We start from the raw sequence: 24,391 nt of genomic DNA, 5'->3' as shown, positions 1-24,391 counted from the left end.
GTCCCTCCAGTTCTGGCAACATCCTTGTAAATCTTTTCTGCACTATTTCCAGTTTAATAACATCCTTCCTATAGCGGGGTGACCAAAACTGAATATAATACTCCATGTGTGGTCTCACTAGCATCTTGTACAACTGCAATATAACCTCCCTACTTCTATACTCAGCAGGCTTCATCACAGCACAACCCTCCCCACCCTCGAAGACGTCTCCTAGAGGCAGTGCCTCAAGAAGGTGGCACCCATCATTAAGGATCCTCATCATGTGAGACATGCCCTCTTCTCATTACTACCATCAGGGAGGAGGTACAAGAACCTGAAGACCCACACTCAACGTTTTAGCAGCTTCTTCCCCTCTGCCATCAGATTTCTGAATGGTTCATGAACGTTATTCCTCTTTTGCACTATTTATATTTTTCTGGTAACTTATAGTAATTTTTATGTCTTGCACTGTACAGATGCCACAAAATAACAAATTTCATGACATACATCAGTGATAATAAACCTGATTCTGATTCTGATATTCAGTGCCCTGACTGATGAAGGCCAGTGTGCAAAATCCTTGTCTACCCGTGACTCCACTTTCAGGGAACCATGTACCTGAACTCCAAGATCCCTCTGTTCTACAACACTCCCTAGGGCCCGACCATTTACTGTGGAAGTCCTACCTTGATTTGACTTTCCTAAATGCAATACCTCATACTTACCATAATTAAACTCCATTTGCCATTCTTGGCCCACTTACCCAGCTGATCAAGATCCCCCTGTAGTTTTTGATAACCTTCTTCACTCTCAATGATACCACCTATTTTAGTGTCATCTGCAAACTTATTAACCATACCTTGTACATTCTCATCCAAATCATTAATATAGATGACAAACAACAATGGATCCAGTACTGACTCCTGAGGCACACCACTAATCACAGGCCTCCAGTCTGAGAAACAATCTTTCACCATCACTCCCTGCTTCCTACCATACACACATAATTGTTGCAAACTTTAGTTTTTTTGGCAAAATCCTTTTTTTCCTGTCAAATAGGTATAAATCACACTCTGTTACAATATTAAAAATAGCTGCACAAAAGGTATTGGTGCCAAATTTGTCTTCAGCATAACAAAGCAAGTTTGAAGTGATAGGCAATTAATTTGTGCCCATTCAATGGAAAGAACGTAGTAAGCCAACTTGGTGTTGCATTCATTCAGCACAAATTATCATGGTGATTGACTGCATACTGCATATCTGGAATGGGCAAGAAACTGCATCCCCCACACTATTATGGGCCAGAACTTGCTGCTATTGTCATGTGAAATGGCAAAAGAACAACCTCCACCTATAAAACAGCAGTAAGAAAAGTTAACTGTTGGTGTCACCAGGCCCCAGCAGAGTCAATTGGCCAAAGACCATGATTGTTTGTAATGTTCCTGATATTCAGAAGCATTCAAAAACTATCAAAAATACATTTGAAAAAATGTTAGCAGTATTCCCACTGCAGAACTTAGACCACATTACTTGTGATGGAGTAAATGTCTGTATTTCCCAGCAAATTCTGCCCTATTGCATTCAACCACAGAAATAAAATAGAACAAGGTATTCAATAAAAATAATTCACTTACTTGGTCAAGTTCAGAGATTGTCTTTTTGGCTCGAACAGCTTTTATGGACTGTGTAGTACTCAACTTCTGTGGTTCCTCATGCATTTCTCCACTTTGCTGCAAACCAGCCCTTTGTACCTAATAGCGAAAGCCTAATAATTTAACTACACAAATAAAAATTCCTCTTATATACAGAAATTAAAATATTGTAAGGTTAAATTTTCTGGAGAATCTCCTCTTTCAAATACAGTTAAATCTAAAAGTGGGAATATCAGAACCAGGTTGTACTGATGTTCTAAAGATCTGTAAGTTTTACTTCCATTTCTGGAAGTTAAATTGACCTTTATATCACTATGTAACAAAGAGTTGAAATCAAGTATGTACTTCTCTGAATTTGATTAACTTTTGTTGCATTTCTCTGAAAGAATATGAACAGATATAACTGCTCCCTAAAAAACTGCTTTAAAACTTAACAGATGGGAAAATTATTTCACACCTTTATTGTGAAAGAAAAGCTCTGTCAACTGTTAAAGTCCTAGCTTGTCAGGCACATAAGTTTGTTCAATTCCTATCTAGGGGAATGGGAGAGATGCCATCCAAAGATACAGGATTTTAGATTCAAGTGTGCCAGAGAAGACAAACAGTAAATTCACCGTGTAAAAATAAAAAAATTTCCATCAGTTAATCCAAGAAGAACTTCAGAAAATCTACCAGTGGATGAACTGGTGATGCTATACTTCTAGTTCTTTAGACTGGACCACAATACCTCGAAGCAAAAAATGCTAAATGTGGAAGAGGGGAAATAGATCAAATAAGATAACACACACTGACCAGCTCTTTTCCAAGTTTTGTCCTTTTGCCTGATACGTCCAGCTCTGCTGCCTTTGCTACCAACTGTTTTATCTAAAAGATAAAAGATATTTAAGGTGAATACAAAATTGATATTATTGTACACATTGGTTCAGACTTTGTTGTAAGCCATGAAGGAATGGATTTCACTGAACATCTTTTGTACAGTTACCCTGACTTCTCATGAGTGATCTGTAGTAGAGGAAACAACAGCATAGATCTTCAACCAGTCAGACTGAAGTATCCCCAGAGGCACACAAATTATAAATCAGGAAATTTTTAAAAAGGAAATATTAATTATATTTAAGCCATTCTACAGGAAACAATAAAGGTTAGGATAAATGTGGGAATAAGGAAGAATTAAAGAACTAAGAGCAGCATAGTGGTGCGGCTGGTAGAGCTACTGTTTCATAGCTCCAGTGACCCAGGTTCAATTCTGATCGCCGGTGCTGTCTGTGTGGAGTTTGCATGTTCTACCTGTGACTGCATGGGTTTCCTCTCAGTGCTCCAGTTTCCTCCCACATCCCAAAAAAGTGTGGGTTGATAAATTAATTGACCGCTGTTAATTGCTCCTAGTGTGTAGATGAGTGATAGAATCTATGAAGTAATTGATGGGAATATAGAGAGAATAAACTGGTTAGAGTAGAATTAGTGTAAAAATGTGCCTTTGATGGTTGGCACAGATTCGCTGGGCTGAAGGGCCTGTTTCTGTGCTGTATCTCACTAAGAATATAAAAAATATTTTGACAATCTACAGCATTAACTTTCTTCAGAGGAAGTGAGAGTTCACACGCATGAAATTGTTTTTTTCAGGATCAGTGAGGTTGTTCAGTGGTAATTATCATTTATTACTCTGTTAAAGCTCATCTGCTTCTGAGTGAATTACCCCTAACTTTTTCAGCTGTTTTTATGTGGGAGTAGTGCATAACTACTACAAGTTTGTGTTACAATGATTTCAATACATGGCATATTGGTTGTCATATTTACTCTGTAATTAGTATTATCACTGCAAAATATGGGACACTGACAAAGACTTAACTATTGAGTAATCAAATGAGATGTAACTATGTGCCAAGAATAAAACTGCACTCGATATAAAGTTGCACTTTCTGTCCTCATACAATTTTTTTTGGACCATCACCAGGTCACAGATAAAATGTATTAATGACTATGTAGATAACTGCCAACTATAGGACAAAATTATTTAGAGGTCTCACAAAGCAGACTGCAGTAAATTATATTAAAATGTGTCTGTTGCTGTGCAAACTAATGCAGTAAGCAATTGTGTATTTCCTATGATTTTATCGCTTGATGAAGGAACATTTACCATGAACCTGGAAAGTCTCCTCATTACCTTGATGTGACTAGTCCAGACATAGAGTTAAAACATTGGGAAGACACTCTAATATCGAGTACAGATACCTCTTTTAATGAGCCCAAAATGTGGTCACTGTACATATTATATATTTTACAAATAAACATATATATGAAATATTCTCTCTTTTTGTTGAAAGAATTAATACCTCTTTCTCTGATTCACCAAATGATTGCTCATTAGGCATGCATTTCTGAAGTCTAGGCTGAGCTGTCAAAAATGAGAAACAAAGAGTTGCTTATTTTCCAGCTAATTAGTATATACTGTACATGTATATGTTAATGTATAAAATATTGCATGTTATCTTTTAATGTTCATGACCCTCAACTCAAAATTAAAAACAAAAGCTTTTTGAGCAACATTCTAATCCCAAGTTTTACTCACAGAAGTTAGATTGTCCTGTTGCTTTAGCAAATTAAATTTTATAATCATTCCTTCTTGCTGACAATGACATAGATTTACTAATTTGATTTTGCCACACATCTCTCCATACACATGCAACATTTCAACATATAGAACACAAAAATTAAAATTTCTGCCATACGTAAAATTAGAATTATTTCTTAAAAGGTACATCTCTAGCATAGGATAGAATCTAACTACGTCCCCTTTGTATTCTTTATCAAGGTCCTACAGGTCACCATTGACCAAAAACATAACTGGACAAGCCACATAAATTCAGTGGGTACAAATGTAGGTCGAGGACTGGGCCTTATCTGGCAAGTGATTTACCTCCCGTCTCTGCAAAGCCTTCTGACCATCTATACAGCACAAGTTAGGAATATGTTGGAAAAAAATATTCCACTTGCCTTCATGAGCAAAGCTCCAAAATATCCAACAATGACAGCACTATCCTGGACAAAGCAGTACACTTAAATGGCATCCCATCCACCACCCAATGCATTTATTTACTCAGGTGTGTGTGGCTATAGTGTAGAATGCATGCAATAAATGCATTACAGTATTTTGGGTTATGGAAATTCACCCTTATTGGATTCAAAAACCACTACCAAAAAAATGAGAGATTTCGAATAAATATTCTCCCTTAATCTGTAACTGCATTCATTCTTGTTATAGTCATTCAACTTGTCAGAAATATTCATACCTGTAGTATTTTGGTGGCATGGAATTCCGGCCTTTACAGAATTTCTGCCCTGTACCAAATGAAATTGCACAATGATTATAAAAGGTGTGTTTGTGAAATCTGAACATCATCCCTGTAAATCACTAGAAAGCTGGTTCCAGTGTCTCATCATAAATATTCCTGTCTTTTCTGCTCTGAAGCAACAGAATTTTATGAAATTTCTGTTCTTTTTACATTTGTTTGTAGTAGAGCTTAATGTTTTACAGATACCGAACATTCCAAAATAAGCTATAAGCAGTTAATAAGCATAGGAACTTACACTTATGGTGGATTTGAGTTCCTCCATTTTCTGTTGTGAAGTTTCATTTTCCTCATTTAGCATGTTCTCTTTCTCCAGCTGTTCCATTGTCTCTTTCTCTGTGGTGACCCGCACTTTCATCATATGGAACGGAGTGGGCACATCACCAACTTTAAAATGGACTGGGGTTCCCTCAAACCACAGAGCATCACACTCACCTTTTTTAAACCCTGGTGGTTGATAGTCAGGAGGAGTCACTGTCATTTAAAAATACATGAATCAGGAAAACTAATCTGAAATGGGATTTTTTAAAAAAAACTGCTTGGACAATATTTGGTGAGAACACAAAGAGAATTAGGGCTAATGCGTGTTTCCCGCTAATCTTCAGGAAACAGGCTGGAAGTTGGGGGAAAACAGAGGTATTGTTAATAAAGAAATTTGAAATAAAAACATAAACTGCTGAAAATGCATAAGGTAAGCAATAAAATTAGAAAACATCATCGATTATGATGTCTTAAGTGTGTACACTAAGGAGAACTGAACCACCAATTTGTAGCAACTAAATAAGTAAAAAAGAATTATTGCTGTATTATGCTCTGGGGTATTTTTAGGGATTGAAGTTCCCAATGAGGTAACCAAAATAACCTAATACTTGGCATCAATATACTTTAACTGCTGCTCATTTACCATCATTCACATACTTATCTCTCTCCGTGCCCAAGCTCTGAAAACAACAACTGAAAATACATGCACACATTCTTTATTCAAAACCACTATTTTCTTGCCAATCTGCTAGTTTTCAAGTACACTCCTTTAAAAAGAACAAAGCATCTTCACCTCTTATCATCATGATGTCATTTTTTAAAGGTTTCGATGACAGGTTGAAGTCCAATTCCATTTGTAACTCCTCAAAAATGAAGTAGCCCTTGCTTGTGTGCAGCAACGTTCAGACATGGGCTAATAAGTGACAAGTATGTTCTACAAGTTGGCAATGGTCATCTCCAACAAGAAACAGTGTAACAATCTACCTTTAACATTCAAACACCGAGCTCCTCACCACTGTTATCTTGGTAGGGAAGCAAGGTCCTCAATGACCAGAAACATAACTGGACCAGCAAGTCAGAGGCTGGACATCTTATGGTGAGTGACTCATGTTCGCACTCCCAAGCATTTCCACCATCTACAAGGAATATTAAGAATATGATGGACTACTTTTTAATGGACTTGGATGCATAAATTCCAACAGCACTCTGAAAGCACAACACAATTCAGAACAAAGTAGCCCACTCAGTTGGCATCCCATTTGTCACCCTATCCATTCGCTCCATTATCTACACCTAGCAACTGGAATGGATAAAATTCAATAGCACTTCCTAAACCTTCAACCTTTGCCACCAAAGAGGACCTGGGTAGCAGGTGCATGGAAAAGCCCCATCTGTAAGTTTCCCTCTGTCACCTTGTGTAAGAAATATATTATTATCATGGTCTAAATCCTGGAACTCACTACCCAACAGCCCTGTGGGAGTATTTGAACCAGGACTGCAGTGTTTCATGAAGGCACCTCTCCACCATTTTATCAAGTGCAATGAGAGATCAACAATAAATGCTGCCATCAATGTACATGACCGATCCCTGAAATAAGAGATGGCTTCTTGAACCACTGCAGTCTTGACAAGGCAGATACCTAATCTAAAAACACTTTAACCAAATGATTCATTTGCACTTCTTCCAGTGTAGTGTACTGCATTTGATATTCACGATGTGATCTCCCCTACACTGGAGAAACAAAATGCAGATTGGGTAACTACTTTGATGAGCATCTGCAGTCAGTTCACAGGGGCAATACTGAACTTCTAGTTTCTATCATTTTAATTGTCCATCTCACTCCCACACTGACTGATCTGTTTGTGTTTTCTGCACTGTTCTAATGAGCTTAAGGAACAGCACTTCATCTTCCTTCTGGGTATGTTACAGCCTTCCAGAATCAACATTAAATTCAACAATTTCATGTTTCTCTGTGTCTATCAGAACCAGCCAGTTCTGTAGTAGGTTGTCCATTTGTAATATTAACTACTTTTTTTCTGTCCACTAAAATTGTCTTATCTGCTAGGCATATCCTACTGTTCTGATTTGCATTTCACAGCTTTTACATGTTCCTTTGTTTGCAAGTGGCATAAGTTGCATCTGATGTGCGCAAAAAAGAAACAAAAATACCACGAACAAAGCATCGTTGTAAACTTCCTTACTGGAACTCAGTTACATATGTATTTGAAGCAGCCAATATACAGGAAATATGTAGGAATAAAACAACTCTGAAACCAGAAAACTGAACTTACCTTCATCGTAATAGAAGAGTTTCATTGTCAGAGACACATCATTTGGAAGAATTTCCAGGCTCTGCATCAAGACAAACAGCTTACGGATGAGCAGTATGGATGCTTTCTTCGTATCTTGAAAGCTTACTTCTGTTCCAATGTGCTTGTTCTTGCTGTACAAATTTAATACAATATGATGAATTTTCTTGCTACCTTTGGCATATTTCTTGTGCCTCATCAGGGCAAATTACATTTTATGGCGGAAAAATATGTCCAGAAGCATTTACTGCTTATTTCTTGCCATTAATTCAAAGATCACTTCCCACCAAGTTACATTACACTTTTGGGTTTTCCTGCAAAGTCATGAATCCCTTCACTTAGCCATACAGATTTGGCGTTTACATCATATTTTTACTTAAATACACCTATAATCTTGTCTCAAAGCAATTAACAAGTTTAAAAGCTCATATTTTGGGTGTGAGTAACTGTAGTCATAAAAAACTTAAGTTTGCAATGTCCATCTATCAAACATATTTGATCAAATCTATGCCTACAAAACTGGCTCTGTCTCAGATCCTCAAATGTGTATGCTGGATTGGGTGGTTGCAGTGCTGGTGGCAGAAAAACAAAGGAGTAAATGCCACCATTCAATTGGTTAGAAAGTTGTGCTTAACTTGGGCAAAGCATTTCAGAGAATATATATTGGCTATGATATGGGTGTAGTGCAGATTCACCAGAATGATACCAGAGCTAATGTTGAGAGGCCAATTTACGCAGACTAGACTTGTGTTCCACCGAGTATCGATGAAGGAATGACCTAATAGAAAGATCAAGACAATTAAACAGTGAGAAAGTTACAGAGACCCTGTTTCTGCTGATAGAGCCTAGTTTATTACCTTAAAATATCCAGCTTTGGTCCATCTGCAGTGTACTTGAATTTAAACTGGTAAGACTCAATTATACTCTGTAGGTAGACAAAGGATTAAGTCTAGGTATAGGTAACTTTCATTTATATTTATAAAATTGTATTACATAAACATTTCACTAAGTATAAATGCTTACATTTGGATCCTCGGGATCTCTATGAACCTATAAAAATAACAAATTTACAAAATGTATAATCTACTTATTTCCATTCAGTATGCAAGCATTTCTCTCCTTCATCACCCGTATGATTTGAACTACAATGGATTCTCCCTTTTTAAAATTATCTTCCCTCTCTCCAGAACACAGTAATATAACATAGGTGAAGACTGACAACACTGTTAATCTTTCTACACCTACCCAAATGATCATTCTTCATGAAGGAGCTGAAAGGCTGGGTCAAATATTACTGGTAAATGCTGGCAATTGCACTATCTGCCGTGAAAGCAAGCAAAGATGGAACTAAGGATGTAAGTTCCAAGTTTGTTGACTGATTCCAGCTCCATCATTTGCGATGTTGATGATAGTGTTGTCTCAGACTGCAATGATATTGATCAGCCACTAAATCGGGCAGGGCAATGGCAAATGGAAGTTAATGCCAATAAGAGTGAGGTGATGCATTTTGTGGGATTAAATAAGGGTAGAATACATACAATGAATGGCAGGGCACTAGGGAGTACTGAGGAACAAAGCAGCCTTGCTGTACAAGTCCAAAGATCCCTGAAAGTGGCAGCAGAGGAAGAGATGGTGGTGGATAGGACACTTGCCTTCATTAGTTGGGGCATGGAGAATAAGAGAAGGGAGGTCTTGGTATAACTTTATAACACATTGGTTAGGACACAGCTGGAATATTGTGTGCATTTCAGATTGCCACTCTCTAGGAAGGATGTGATGCAATGGAAAGTGCGCTGAGAAGATTCACCAGGATGATGCTTGGGATGGAATGGTTTCATTGTGAGGAAAGAGTGAAGAGGCTGGGTTTGTTTCCTTTGGAGCAGAGAAGGCTTACAGGGGAACATGACAGAGGTATACAAAATGATGAGAGGCATGGATAGGGTAGATAGTAAGGAACTTTTCCCCATTGTTTTCTGAGGTAATGGGGTTTGTCATATGAGGAGAGGTTAAGTGGACTAGGCTTGTATTGTCATGAGTTTAGAAGAATGTACAATATACTTGCAGGACCTGAAGGGTAGATGCAGAGTTGATGTTTCATTTGGCTGGAGTGTCAAACACCAGGAGTCATTGTTTCAAGACTGAGATGAGTAGAAATTTCTTCACCTGGAGTGTAGTGAACCTTTGGAGGCCCAATCAGTGAGTATTTTCAATACTGAGATCAATAGATTTTTAGATACAAAGGGAATCAAGGGATATATTGATGCAGGAAAGTGGCATTGAAGTAAAAGTCATGATTTTATTGAACGGTAGAGCAAGCACAAGGACTCAAATGTCCTACCCCTGCCTCTATTTCTTTAGTTCTTAAGGTTACACCTGGCGCAAGATCACTAAGACCATTCACTTCATAGGACTTTTTACAAATGTTAATAAGAAAGATTAAAAAGTCACATGTTTGAAATTAAATGTGTTTGCAATAACATTTTTACTTATTTAAAAGTGCTTTTAGGTAATTTTATATTTTTTGTTCTTCAAAGAAATTAAATACTTGATTTCATTTTCAAAAGTTTTTGTATGTTTCTGAAGTTCAGGGAAATTCAGAAACATTTCAAAATTTGACCACATTTACCGATGGAAAAGCTGGAAGCATGGCTTTGTCTTTTGCCAAAGGTTTTCTCTGTGGATTCACAGGTGGGGCCTTTATTGGACTGCCCAAATGGCCCAATTATATTGTCCATGGTCCTGGTTCCATGCAGAATCTTGCCAATTGGGTCCGGAATACTCTCAGCCAGCCAACACGGTTTTCTAGTTCCAAACCAGGTAAATTCCAGATTGTGGAGATACTGAACAGAGAGTGTGGATGATGGGGCCCACTCAACAAAATCAAGGCTGATGGCTCTGACAATGCAGTCAAAAGAAAAGGAGGTGTTATGGATTTTTCCTGTAGGTGATTTTAATTTATGTTCTACATGCTTTCAATCCCACCAACCAACCTGATTTGCAGGTTTTACCCCACCAATTAAGCAGGAAAGGATGCTATATAAGCATTCAAGTAGTTAGGGGTGTGGGTAGTGGGAATGGGACGAGATGTGGATGGGATAAGATAATTGTTATGAGGTACAGTATGGTTTGGGATCAGCTAGAAGAGTGAGAATTTTGGTGATCCCAAGGTATGTGGGTGATGGGAAAGTGTGGGGAGGCGGATGTAGTAGGGCAATTGGTGATGACAAGAGTTTGGGGCAGTGAGATGATCTGAGGGGATTTACAGGATGGCTTCCTGGGCTGGGAAGAAGCACATTTGCTTTCGTGGTCTATAAGTAGAATTGAAAAGGATTTTAGTTTAAACTTCCATGGAAGCCCAACTCTACAGGTTAAGAAACAAGGAGAGCCTGTTTAAAGGGAGGCATGCATCTACTTGAAAAGTTTTCAATGAGTTTACCATCTCCTGACAGCAGTTTGAATGGCTGTGAATTTGAGGTATGTTATGTTCAGTTTTGAAATGTTATCATCCTACATAACCTTTTTTCTGGTGGTGGTGGGGGGGTCGCGGTGGGGGGTGAAGGTTAAAATTATAGCCAATACCTCATGACTAACTTCTGGTTCAGCTATTTTTAATAAACAGCTTTCTTATACAGACCACTAAGGTCACGTTTTGCATGCTGCTCCATATGGAGTTTAAAGATTTATGTTTATGTTTTTCTTGTGAATGCTGCTTGTATGATGCTGTGTGCCTGTGATGCTGCTGCAAGTAAGTTTTTCATTGCACATGTGCATATGTGTACTTGTGCATATGACAATAAACTTGACTTTGCCTTTGAATTTGACTTTGGACAGGCACTGAAAAAGGCCTAGATGGTCTTGGTTTAAATGAGGGGATATGAATCATGTTTGCCAATTAGGATTTGTCTCTGTTGGAGGTGTTTTGAATAGAATTTAGTTGAATGTTAATGTCACTCAATTGAGAAGCCTACTGACATGCTCTGTTTCATTTCACACATTAAGAATGACTACTTGCAGGTAACAAAACAAGAAATCAATATCATCAGGGCAAAAGAAAGATAGAAAATTGGGAAGTGCAAACAGAAAAAAGGAAAGGGGGACTTAGTACAAAACCTGAAAAACTGATCTATATTGTAATGGATCACCCTTTCTCAAAAGATGGGAACATGAAGTTGAGGTTATGATCGGATCAGCCACGATCTTATTAAAAGGCTAGAGGGGCCGAGTGACCTACTCCTAATTCATATGTTAGTAGGTTTATGCAGAGCAATTTTTAGAGTAAAGCATTGGTTGTACACAATGCTACAATGGAATAAATATTCTGAAACTAGACAACTTGTTCTCACAACATGTCTGAAGCAAACATTAATGCTGAACACCATTTAAAAAAAAATCACTCCATTTATAAACATGCACTATTTACAAACAAAAACATAACATTCTGGTCAAAAAAGATATTGGTTCATTGGCATCCAAAAAGAAAATTAAAGCTTGCACATATATAACATTTTTCATTAAATTAGTTTCAAAGCACTTTATAGCAAATGATATTTTTACATTAGTATTTTTTCTTTTGTAGGGAAATGCAGCAGCCAATCTGTGCCTGGCATGATCATAAATGAGGGAACCACAATGTAATTAACACCTGATGGTTTATCTGAGCAGTAGTTGTTGGCTAATACAACAGAACTCTGCACGTTTTGAACAATATCATGGGATTTTTAAGCTCATCTGAGAGGGGAGATGAAGGCTTTGGTTGCCAACTCAGATGAAAGATTTATTAATGTTTTGAACAGTTTACATCTATATTTTAAGTTATCTTTAGTCTTTACAATAATTATCAATCCTCCTGTACATTTCCAATCATTTCTATTCATACTTCATTTCCAAATTATATGTTTATTTTCATGTTCATGCTTATTTAGAAATGCTTTTATGAATAATTACAAGAGTAATTATCATTATCATAAACTCTATAATATGTCATGGAAATCTTACATCCATGAAATCATGAATTTCTGTTTAAAAATCTTACATCCAATAATAAATATGTAAACTTTTGGAATGTACTTACTCCAAGGATAATTGTTCGTAGCTAATGATACAAAAAAGACACAGTTTATAAACAATATAAGAATGTGTACTTATTGTGCAAGGAAATATGAGAAAGTAAAATTAACTTTTACAATCTGGTAAAGTACATATAAAAGTGTATATTTTTTATTTACTTTAGGTTTACTCTCCAAAACTAAAATATTAATAATTTTACACAAGAGAATTGGAAATACACAAGCTTGTAATGTATAATTTAGAACTTTGGAGATAATCTTCTATTTGACACAAAATGAACTTACAAATCTTTTCTCCAAAGCATCAAAGCACCCCATCATCCTGGAAAATAGGACATTTAAATAAATGTATTCAGCAAAGTGGGTGAGGAAGTTAAATAAAATATGAATATATCAGGTCAACGTTCCACTAATATAGAAAGTTTACTTCCTGGTTGTTTCAATAAATAGATTTAAATATTTTTTAAATTAAAAATTAATTAATCTACTTAAATATCTTAAAGTACTCAAAATTAATTAAAACAAAGTAAATAAAGAAAAATAATCAAACTTACTTATGAGGTTGTGCTTTTTATGCTAGCCACATCTAGCACAAAGCTAAAAGGCCAGATCCAAAGTACCTTGTCACCTTCAGCTCAGAATGTTTGTGCTATGTTTCTGAACAACGCTGAGACCAGTGGCAAAATGGGTAGTCAGGTACCCAAGCTCATTTCCAACTTCCACGTTACAGTATGTAGATATGAAAGTAAGAGATGAGATGAACCATAAGGGGGATGTCACCAGTGTAGTTAGTTTGTATTGGAATTACCAACACAAAATAACTACATTTGCACCCATAAACATGATGTATATAAGATGGATATAACTATGCTCTAATAAAACCAGCACAATATCTCTGTGGTAAAGTTCTGTTCTCTCAACTCTTTACACAGACCCTGTTTTATGAATTAAGTCACTCTGCTGTACAACAACCATTTGCCATTAGTCCAGTTGAATGCCCCATCCGCTTCCATCCACCTACTTAAACCCTTTGTCTCATACTGTGTTGTAACTGGAAACTCTATTACTGTTCTTATTCAAAATTTCCAGCATCTGCAAGAATTTACTTTTTGTATTGCAACCATTCTTTTGCCTTTAGAAACTTCATTTTATTATATCTTTTCTTGCTATGTTGCAAGAAAGGAAGATAGATGGCATACTTACCATTTTACTACTTTGCTTGCTCCAGGAAACCGACTATCTTCACGCAATATTTTTACACACATGCCTGGGAAATGATGGTTACATTTATCATAATATCATCACTTTAGAATTTAAGGAAGTGCTAATAATATACTATGAAACAAAAAATTATCCCTGTCTTTTTTACATGCTGCCATTGAAATAATCTCAGAAACCATCTGCATAACTCTCTGTAATTCACATTCACAATAGTCAATTGCTCACAATGTCAAAATAAATTAATTGTTAACACTAGAAATTGTTTTACTACTTGCTAGTAACATTAAAACTGCATTGTTGGTCACATAAGGACCAAAGACTTCAGCTGCGAGGTTCACAGAACAGCTTTGTCAGTTTCAATATGGTATCTTCTATTGCATGCTCTCAGTTGCCTGTGTTTAACCCAGCAAGTGTAATCGTAACTCGAAGCTTTTAAAGGGCATACAATAACATAAGCAGACCTCTTTCAGTCCATAAATGTTGCTACTTAGTGAATGGATGCTGCAATGATGGGTGAAAAGAGTCAGGTGGGCCTGAACAAATTGGTGAAGAACAGTGTCGAAGGAGGCTTGCTCCTTGTGTACGGAGGCCAAAGAGATCCTTTGGGGCTGCAACCTAACATTCTTAGAAAGCAGCTTGTCATGACAGTATCTGTGAAGAATAACATTGCATTTGTTCAGTCAATATTTGCCTGCATTTTGGGGATTCTGCAATGTAGGCAAATCCTGTGCCTACTTTGGCTGGTTCTGGGAATTGTGGGAAGTCTAGATGAAGTCTCCTTTTCTTGAGTATGGAGTTTGGGTGACCTCCCCAATGTAGCAGTGAGCAGAAAACAGAGATGTGATACAGGTCAGCAGCAGCATCCTGAAATTGAGAGTGACCCAAATCTTGACTTATGTGGCAAAGCCATTCTAGGTTGTGCTGGAGCTCATGGATCCAACTGAGGGCAAACTCTAGTGCTGTGCTTTCAGATAAGAAGTTGGTAAAACTGAGTTGTTCCAAAAAATAAAAAAAGTTATCTTTCACACCAGTGATGTTAAAAATCATGCCTAGACAAATTTTGAGTGTTGCACTTCTATTGACAACATTTGGGGATGATTTAATCAGATAGAAAAATGATAGGGCAAACAAAAATATCTCCAAAAAGTCAGGGGTAAATGTCCCAATAGTTGCTAAGGCACCCAGAAGTGGGTACAATATTGCTGTACTCTCGATTAAGCAGCTCTTTAACTGTATAGCACTGTTTTCTTTTGGTGTGATGCAAAGGAATTTTTAGGCTAGATGCTTACATACAAAAATAACTCGCATCTTCAAAATACTTTAATGCTAATTGTCTTAAGACATTTCAGAGATGTAATCTGACAAAAATGAATGCGAAGACAAAGAAAAAGAGTTTGCTCTCACTTGGATCTATGAGCTCAAGCACAACCTAGAATAGCTTTACCACATATGTCTGGCGCAGCTGCAAGAAAATAAAACAAAGAGGCAGAGTGGATCCTGTCCCTTTCATTGATAAAACACACAGTTTACATTGCAATGCACCTATCTGAGTATCATTGGGGAACAGGATAGAGAAAAATTGGAGGCAAATTTATTGAAATGGTCTATGGAAAAATGTTATATAACTATTGCAAATTAAGCAGGAAAACTGTCAACTCAAGTAATTTAATGGTAACTTACACTGATCCTGATCCAATAGCAAGAAAAAGATCCATGGGCAACTTTGTAGAACTTGACCAATTAAGCAAAAAATATTTTTCTAAATAAGGTTTATTAAGTTAATTTACTTTACAGTGCTACATAATTAGTTAGGAAATAAACCTCTGGCTTGACAGCAGGAAACTATCTAATTTCCTTTTAACATGAAGTACATGCCTACTTTAACTTTATATTTTTTGGTCACCACGTTCAATATATATAAACATAAATTTAGTCATTTGGAGTAAAACAAAGCAGTCATTGTAAAATCTTGTCCAGGTTTTGGTGCAACTTCCCTGAGAAGGCTGAACTACCTGTAAAACCAGATTTATTTACCTTCCAAGTATCGAGTTCTATAGGCATCTTCTGGAAATATCCCACGCAGATACGTGATGCATGAAACTCCCACAGCCATCATTCTTTTTATAAATACAAGGGATTGGTGTTGTGTTGTTACATCATTGGGAAATATTGCACTCCACTAGCAGTACAAGAAAAATATTGGGAAAATAAAGTGAACCATTTGAGATCATACCACATGAGAAAGTCCTCACAAACATCAGCTTCACAAATGAACTAAATCAGGCATCCTATTTTCAGCTTTATATTTACAATAATCCAGAATGCAGACTCCTTATGGACACAAGAATGGAACACCCAAAAATTGGAAGAAAACAGATCTCTATCATCTTTTTTTCCTTCAAAGCAATGCTTGCAAATTCCAAAGGATTGGTTGGGGGAAATGGAATACTTCTTCATCATTGCAATTCCAGATTGTTTGACAGTATTTTTACCACAAAAGTCCTGCTCAATACGTTGCCATAAGGCACTGTAACAATCCACTTGCAGAAAACAAGCGTTTATGCCTTTCTGAGCCCAAACATGTGAGTCCAAATCTAACAGCATTTGGTTGTTGTTTGATATTGACCAATTGTGAAATTTTTTTTTACAGATTGATCCATATTTTGATCTACTGGTCTGCAGCTTTCCTAGCTTGCCATTTAGATGTTCCAGCTATTGTTCTAGTAGATAGTTCTATTGTACTGTTATTTGCAACGCATTTGCACAACTGATAAGGAATCATTCTAAAATATGTGCCCCACAGTACTTCTGGTGGTTGTCAAAATCTGTGTTCCTCTGCTGCCCACATACATGATAACTATAAAAGGAAAATGAATGGCAGTCTTCAAACCTGATTGAATTGAAGTATTCATAGAAAATTACTGAACAGTTTTATTTTTGCTTTTACCCCTCTACTGTTGGTTCTGTGAGAATGTTACAAGAGAGAAGGTTATAACATGGAAATAAACAAGGGACTATGACTATGCATGAGAAATTGAACAAGGTTTAAGCTGCAGATACAGGAAGGTGGGTATGAATGTCATATGAGTCTGATCTTAATGGTGATTTGTTGGTAAAAGAATGGAGGAACAGCAGTAGGGTATCAGCCCCTCAAACCCATTTACTCATTCAATGAGATCCTGTCTGAGATCATTATTTGTCTTTGCTCCATATCTTTTCATTTTCTGCCTTGCCAAAATTTACTGTTCTCCTCATTAAAATTATTCATCAACATTCACTTATTTTTGGATTACATCCTCCACATGTCCACCATACTTTGTTTGAAGAAGTATTTCATAATTTATCCAATTAAAGGCCACACAAACAGGTCTGAGGTTTTCTTACACCCAAAGCACCTACAAGGCAGAGGTCAGAAGTGGGATGGAATACCTTCTGTGCTATGATGTTAATCTTTTGCTACATCATTGCAATTTCTTTTCAATAAACTGTGCATATCCTCATCGAGAACACTATGTATAGTCTGAGGATGTCCAGTATCTTTGGTATAGCAATAAAGAAAATGGCAACCATGTTTACATTAAACTCAGTAGCAACAATATGCTGTTAATCACAAATATGAGGACTAAAACACAATTTACACAGATAACAAGGATAACCAAATTGAAATGCAGTTGCAGTCAGTTTGACTACTTATTGCATGTAAATACCATCCAAATTAACTTTGCTGTTGATATTTTGGTCATTATATGGAATTTTTTGCAGCACCATTTAAGCTTTCAAAGTCGCGTTTATTATCATACATACAAGTACATAGATGCGCAGATCCAATGGAAAATTTACATGCAGCGGCGTCACAGGCACATAGTATCAGATACACAACACTCACAAGAAAAAACATAAATTAAACATAAATTATACACAATTTTACAAGAAAGAACACAATTAGAACAAAAGGTCCATTGTAGTGCAGTGTGGTCAGAGTGTTGCTATACTAACATAGTGCTTAGTGTTGTGCAGGTTGGTGCAAGAATTAAATGGTTGAAGTAGCTGTTCTTAAACCTGGAGGTGTGGGACTTCACATTTCTGTACTTCCTGTCCGATGGTAGCTGCGAGAAGATGGCATGGCCCGGATGGTGGGGACATCTGATGATAGATGTTACCTTCTTGAGGCAGTGCCTCATGTAGATACTGCAATGATGGGGAGGGATGTGCTCGTGATGTATTGGGCTGAGTCCACTACTCTCTGCAGCTCCTTGCATTCCTGCGCATTCAAATTGCCATTCCAGACCATGATGCAGCCAATTAAGAAACTTTCAACAGTACACCTGGAGAAGTTTGTGAGAGTGCTCAGTGACGTGCTGAAGCCCCTTAACCTTCTAAGAAAGTAAAGACGCTGGCACGCCTTTCTTGTGATTGCACAATCAATCATATTTCATAACTGTGTAGCTTCCAAATAGACAATATAATATAGTTCACAAATAATCTAATTAAACCAATTTGTGCAAGTTAACTAATATCAAAAATATATACATGATTCAACAGTAATGCTCAGTCCATCTGTGACCATATGATGATGGCTACATCTAATGTCAAATCACCTGATGTATGTAATCTGAGCTATTCTTCGTTCTGTTCCAATGGGAAAAGAGGCTTTGCAGGTTTGATGGAGAAATGCCAGAACTCAAAATCACAGATGGCACAAAGATGAGAAGCACTTTTGTTACACCATGTTGGTGAAGAATTACTTTCTCTTAGGCAGTCTCTCAGCATCAGGATGACTTGCTTCCACTCCAGTTCTTGGGTTCTTAAGTGACTAAAGAAGTTATTCTTCCACGGTAAGGGCAGGAGGTGCTTGATGTGAGAGGTGGGAAGTATTACGAACCAGCAACAAAAGAAACACTCCGAGTCATGTGATAAGTGTTTAAAACTACTTTATTAATAACTACTTATGATAATAAGAAAAATAAAAGTAAAAATGTTAGAATGCTAGAAGTAAAAATGTTAAATCTTAAATATTAACCCCAAAAACTAAACTCGTAGTGTGTGTGTGGCAAATTCCCAAACTCCACGTCCAGGAATGGTTCTTAAAGTTCAGTTCATCAAGCTGTAAGGTGAAACGTGATCAAAGGCTTCTTCAACAACCACCGTTGACTGAAGACAAAACGTAGATGTAGAGAGAAAATAGAGAGTAATTACGAAATCCAGATGTTCCACTGGGGAACCCACACGACACCTCAGTGTCTACTCAGCAGTGACTACTCCACCGCATCTTCCTCACCCTGAAAGGCACTCGAATCGTGGCCGTCCACACAAATCCCTGTTTCCTTCTACAGTTCAACAACAAAGTGAACTCCACTGCGTTGTTCCAAAGTATCTGCCACCCCGAAAAGCATCCAAGACGTGGCCGCCCACACAAATACCTGTTTCCCTCTACAGTTTAACGACAAAGTGGACTCCACCGGATTACTCCAAAAATCCATATGTGGATTGTAGTGACAGGCACAGTTATTGTTTTTCATCCATTGATAGAGACTATCAGGCTGGTGTGTGTGTGTCTCTCTCTCCTTCAGACTGACTCCGACTGACTGCTTCAAAAATGTCATTACGTCCTTTATCTTCTATTGTTGTAACCACGCCAACACACACACGCACACACGCGCGCGCACACACATACACACACACACACACACACACACACCACTATGCTCTATCTTAAAGGGACATTCACCAATAGTAACCTAGTCCATAACAGTAGTTAGATTTTGAATTGGTGTCTTCCTTCCACCACTTACACTGGGTTTCTGTGTACTTCTGGTGCATGGAATACAAGTTTTTAATACCACCCCAAATGCTCCTTCTCCACTTTAAGCAGTCATGGTCTCGGGGTTTTCAGGATTATGAGAAGATGCTGCATTTTTTCAGTGATGTTTTGAACACATCCTTGAATCATTTCCCATGTTCACTTAGTAATCCCTTCCTGTGACAGAGCTGGGAAAAGTGTGTCTGTTTCAGGAATCTAGTGTTGAGCATGCAACTGAGAATGGAGCCAATTAAATGTTACATGCTGCAAATGGATCTTCTCTTGGCAGAGAACATTGACACTGGTTTGCTTATGCTTCGAGTGGTTTTATGGAGATGGCAATGGTGCCTTAAGGTGCCTGCTGTATGTTTTTCAGATGTCAGAAGCACGTTGGAGATCAGGGATCACTGCTGCCTGCCATGACATTCTTGAATGGCATAGCAGGTTTGAAGAGCCAAATGGCCAATTCTTGCTCCTGTTTCTTGCGTTCTTAGGTAATTCAGTCACAAAAGTGAAAATACATAATGGAAATACATCTGGCTGAGTTCTTCCAATATTTGTGCTTTTATTTGTGAACACTGGATGTACCATTATAAGAACTGCAACAGTTCAAGAAGGTGACTCGCTGCCACCTTCTCCAAAGCAATGAAGATCGGGATTAAATGCAGGCCTAATCAGCAATGCTTATATCCTGTAAATGAATAAAGGATTGACAGGGGAAGGTGGAGAGGAGAACCGGGATATGGCAGCAATATTTACAAGGTTGGACATGTATCATTGGGAGTGTGGGCCAGATGTGTGGCCGGAGCTAGGGTTGGAATTTGGAACATCCCTTACAAGCTTATTCAAACATATAAGATCCTAAGGAGACTTGACAGGGTAGATGCTGAGATGTTTCCTCTAGTGGGAGAGTCACAGAGAAGGGGACATGGTTACAAAATAAGGGACTGTTTATTTAAACTGAGGTGCATTTAGATTTATTTTCTCAGAGGGTAGTGAATTTCTGGAATTCTCTGCCCCTGCATTGAGGATGAAGGGTTTATGGGGAACTGGAACAGAAGAGGAGTTGAGACCAGGATAGATCAGCCATAATTGTATTGAATGGTGGGGCAAGCTTGAGGGGATGAGTGGCTTAGCTCTGCTCTTATTTTCTTGTGTTCTTGAAACTCATTGGGTTCTGATTCTGTTGTGAGAAATCCACATGGATGTCATGTGACATCAACGACACTGGCCCCCGCTGACCAGAGGACAGCATTGCTCCTCGGATCGGAAGTTATACCACTGTCAATCAAGGTGCGGCTCCACCCATCCCTCAGGTGTGAGAGTACCTTTTGTCTCTGAACTTGCCTGACCATTGGCTGTGGCAGGTGCCTTTGTCTTTGACCCCCCCCCCACACCATTAGTTCGTTTAAATCACAACAGTGAGGCTCCACCCAGCCTCCTAGCACCATTAAAGGGCTGCAATTCCCTAGCTCTCTCTTTTGATGATCCCAGGAGTAGTGAGACAACGCTGCAGAGATCACTGATAAGAGTGCATCACCACATGGTCTGGGAGCGTTTCACTCAGACTCCGGGTAGTATTAGAGCCAATGCTAGTGTGGGTCAGGCATTGAAGTGTTATATCCTGAAGTTTTACATTGTTATTGTGTGCTTGTGTGTATTAGTGTGTGTGTGTATTAGTGTGTGTGTGTGTGTGTGTGTGAGTGTACCTTACCCCAGTTACGATTCACCTCTCATGTTCGTGGTATCCTGTGTGTGAGTGAGCGTGTGTCTGTTCCCAGCCATTCTGTTGTGTGTTTGCCTTTGTGATTAAACTAGTTTTGATATCCAAAGCTCATGTCCAGAGTCCTTGATCCTTAAGGCTGAAAAGAACCATTTCACCCAACAGATTCCCACACTCCTTTTAAATTCACTGCTGCTCAGTTTCCTGTTCCCTTTAAACTTACTGGATTCAGTGCAAACATTATTGTACTACTGTGTGACATGTGAAAAAAAGTGAAATAAATATGTGTTGGTGTAATAGGAGTAACATTCATTAGTCTGAAAAATTTGCCAGTCTGGCACCATCAAATTCTCAATGGTGCCTGTGTGCAGTTTCTCAGTTTTTACAGGAAACATTACCTCTAATTTTCACAAAGGGTTTGGCAGCATTATTAAATTAACTTGTAATGATATTGAAGAAAGCATAGAGCCATTCAGGAGAAGTGAATCATCTTCTTGTTGGATTTAACTTGGGAAAAATATGAAAAATTTTTCATTTCCTCTTTATGGTCTGAGCTACAAATGCATGCAGATGTAAGGTCTTTACTACTTTAAGGCATTACAGGAATATATCTGTAATTATATAATAATTCACAAACCATTTACCCAAACAGGATTCTATGTCTTTCGAATACAGGAAAACAATTTTTGTTTTTCCCAGTTGTAATCCATGAGGTCATACATGATCAGACGTTGATGGGAGTTGCACATCAGAGAAATAAGCACCATATCAGAAAGACAAGCAAATAGGTGTGCCTGACAGAGATACCAGAAGATGTACCACTAACCCTGCAAAATGAAAACATTAAAGCTCAGTGGCTGGCCCCAGAAAAATCAAAATCAGTTAGGACCAGATCTGGAAGACATCTTGCCAAATCAAAGCACAAAGGGATTGGACAATTGAACATTCTTTTCACCAATTTTAGAGGAATGTGATATGTGGGTTATTAAATGTATATTCCTTTAAGAATTGTAGCATATGACCAATTATTCTATATGCTGCTATAAATGTTTAAGTGTAAAATTAGGCAGAAAGGTTTGCCTGTGTGAAAGTAAACACAGCAGAAATGGGGTTTGTTTCTCTTAAGTTCTTCTGTTTAACGAATTACTTTGTTAGTTTAATTACAACTTATCCTTCATTATCTTGGAGAGACATGCAGAGACCAAAACAAAATGGCATCCACAATAAATAAAACAGTGTTGTTAATATACTTTACTTAATGTGATTTACTTCCAATGTCTATCATCCTGCAGTAGATGTAGAGAAACTTCATTGCAAAATCTATTCTTGCACTGAAAGAAAATATTACCCCAGATATTTGTTTTTCAGAGACTCGCATTTGTTGTGCTGTTGCCATGGAAACAGGAAGGCTTTTCTGGTGTTTCTAATGAATTGTAACCCTATAGCAGAAAGATATATAACAGACTCAAAGTCAGAATTCAAAATAAATAAGGAACATTATCCTTATGCCTCAAAAGCAAATCCAGCATGAACACAGCAAGTGTGTTTGTATTATTTATACTGCTTATACTTCAACATTTTACTATTTACATTGCAAAGAAATGGCATAACATAGAAATTACTACATAGAAACAAGAATTTAGGCCAACTAATGCATATTGATTAGGTTAGTCAGCATCTGCAGAGAGAGAAAAAGAAATGTTTTCCAATATTTCATTCCACATAGATGTTTATTTTCAGCTCTAATCCCATATGCATACCATTTGTTACATCCCTTTTCCTTCATTTAATAGCTCATTCTTAAATGCTGGCATAGTCTCGGCTTCAGCAACTCATTTTGTAAGTGCAAGGCATAACTTCATAACATTATAATAAAGGATTTATTGCTGTCTTAAGGATTCTGGATTAAATTTTATCCTATGTTGGATGAAAAATTACTTACTTTTGAAATTGTATATTTGTACTTTATATGTTTGTTTAAAATAGCTGAAATTAAATCGCGAGAAATGTTTGATAGTGCAGTGACTTTAACTTCTAGAGATTAACCTCATTGGCATTTCTCTTTCTCCCTTTTATCTCAGCGACCTTTTCCTTTCCTCTCATTCTCTTATGTTATCTCATTTTACATCTGTTTTAGCATGTCAGGTTCTCCCCACTTTACTATTTGTACTTATTCATACGTGCTCACTTATGTTTATATCATTCTTTCAATCTAATAGCCTAGCTTTCACTTATGTGCTTTCTTTACTTTGCAGACTTCACTTGTCTCCCAATATTCTTTCTTTATTCTCTTGTTTGCTCACTCTATTTGCTATTTTCTCCCTGGAACTGCAAAGCAGCAGCATAATTGTTGTACCGCCATGCTACCAGTTCAAATGCCTTTTCAGGTGTTCTTATCCTCTTCTGTGTTTTTCCACTCTGTTACTTGTTCCCATGCCTTTGCTATGGGTAACTGCTATTGTGCTTTCACTTTATTAACTATTATCTCAATGTTTTGTTTTAGAACCAGCTGTGGCACTCCCACACACCTGTTCAGTCATTCTCTCTACCACTATTAACTGCTCTCTTGCATCCTCACAGTCTATTACTTTTCTTTTGGACCATTACTTGTTCTTTAACACTATATCTTGTTTCTTTCACACTCTCAGTATTACTTATTCTCACTTTCATACATTACCATGTTCTCTCAGACATACTTTTTTTTTCTCCTTACTTCCAATTCACTTGCACTCTCACATCTTTCATGTTTTCTCTCATATTCTTCAATCTTTTCTCTCACATTCTCAAACTATTGCCTGTCCCTTCCAAGTATAATCTGTATTCTTGCTCTATGGATCCAATCAAAGCTCTGCAATTTCTAGTTATGCACAGTGGTGGACAATTAAATAACTGGATAAGGAAATTCCACAAAGGTCACATCCTCAATGAGAGTGAAGCTCAACAGAATAATGTAAAAAACAAAGTTGCTGCATTCACAATCAGCTTTGGCAAGAAATAACAAGTGGATGATACACGTTAGCCTTCACAGA

The 24,391-nt window shown here is 37.5% G+C and overlaps 1 protein-coding gene across 1 annotated transcript; it reads right to left on the bottom strand.

The window, feature by feature from the left end:
* Window positions 1–1,273: 1,273 nt before the first annotated feature.
* zte38 (zebrafish testis-expressed 38) lies at window positions 1,274–23,724 on the bottom strand. The gene is made up of 14 exons (XM_052010631.1): window positions 23,719–23,724; window positions 15,874–16,018; window positions 13,822–13,885; window positions 12,904–12,940; window positions 12,624–12,644; window positions 8,576–8,602; window positions 8,410–8,477; window positions 7,535–7,686; window positions 5,220–5,455; window positions 4,922–4,970; window positions 3,965–4,026; window positions 2,424–2,495; window positions 1,614–1,730; window positions 1,274–1,330 (listed from the first exon to the last, which is right to left on the bottom strand). Exons 1-14 carry the CDS (start codon window positions 23,722–23,724, stop codon window positions 1,274–1,276), a joined length of 1,113 nt encoding a protein of 370 aa, XP_051866591.1.
* Between the last annotated feature and the right edge of the window lie 667 nt (window positions 23,725–24,391).

The sequence above is a fragment of the Pristis pectinata genome, chromosome 3, assembly GCF_009764475.1.
Source record: "Pristis pectinata isolate sPriPec2 chromosome 3, sPriPec2.1.pri, whole genome shotgun sequence".
In the NCBI taxonomy this organism is placed as follows: domain Eukaryota; kingdom Metazoa; phylum Chordata; class Chondrichthyes; order Rhinopristiformes; family Pristidae; genus Pristis; species Pristis pectinata.
The sequence above is the reverse complement of the archived record's forward strand: the minus strand, read 5'-3'. Positions and strand labels throughout refer to the sequence as shown.

Excerpts from the sequence above, each read along its gene's own strand:
- zte38 (XM_052010631.1), bottom strand. Across the intron at positions 13,886-15,873 it reads TAGAACTCGATACTTGGAAG|GCATGTGTGTAAAAATATTG; the intron begins GTAAATAAATCT and ends ATCATTTCCCAG. Across the intron at positions 4,971-5,219 it reads AACTCAAATCCACCATAAGT|GGCAGAAATTCTGTAAAGGC; the intron begins GTAAGTTCCTAT and ends CATTTGGTACAG.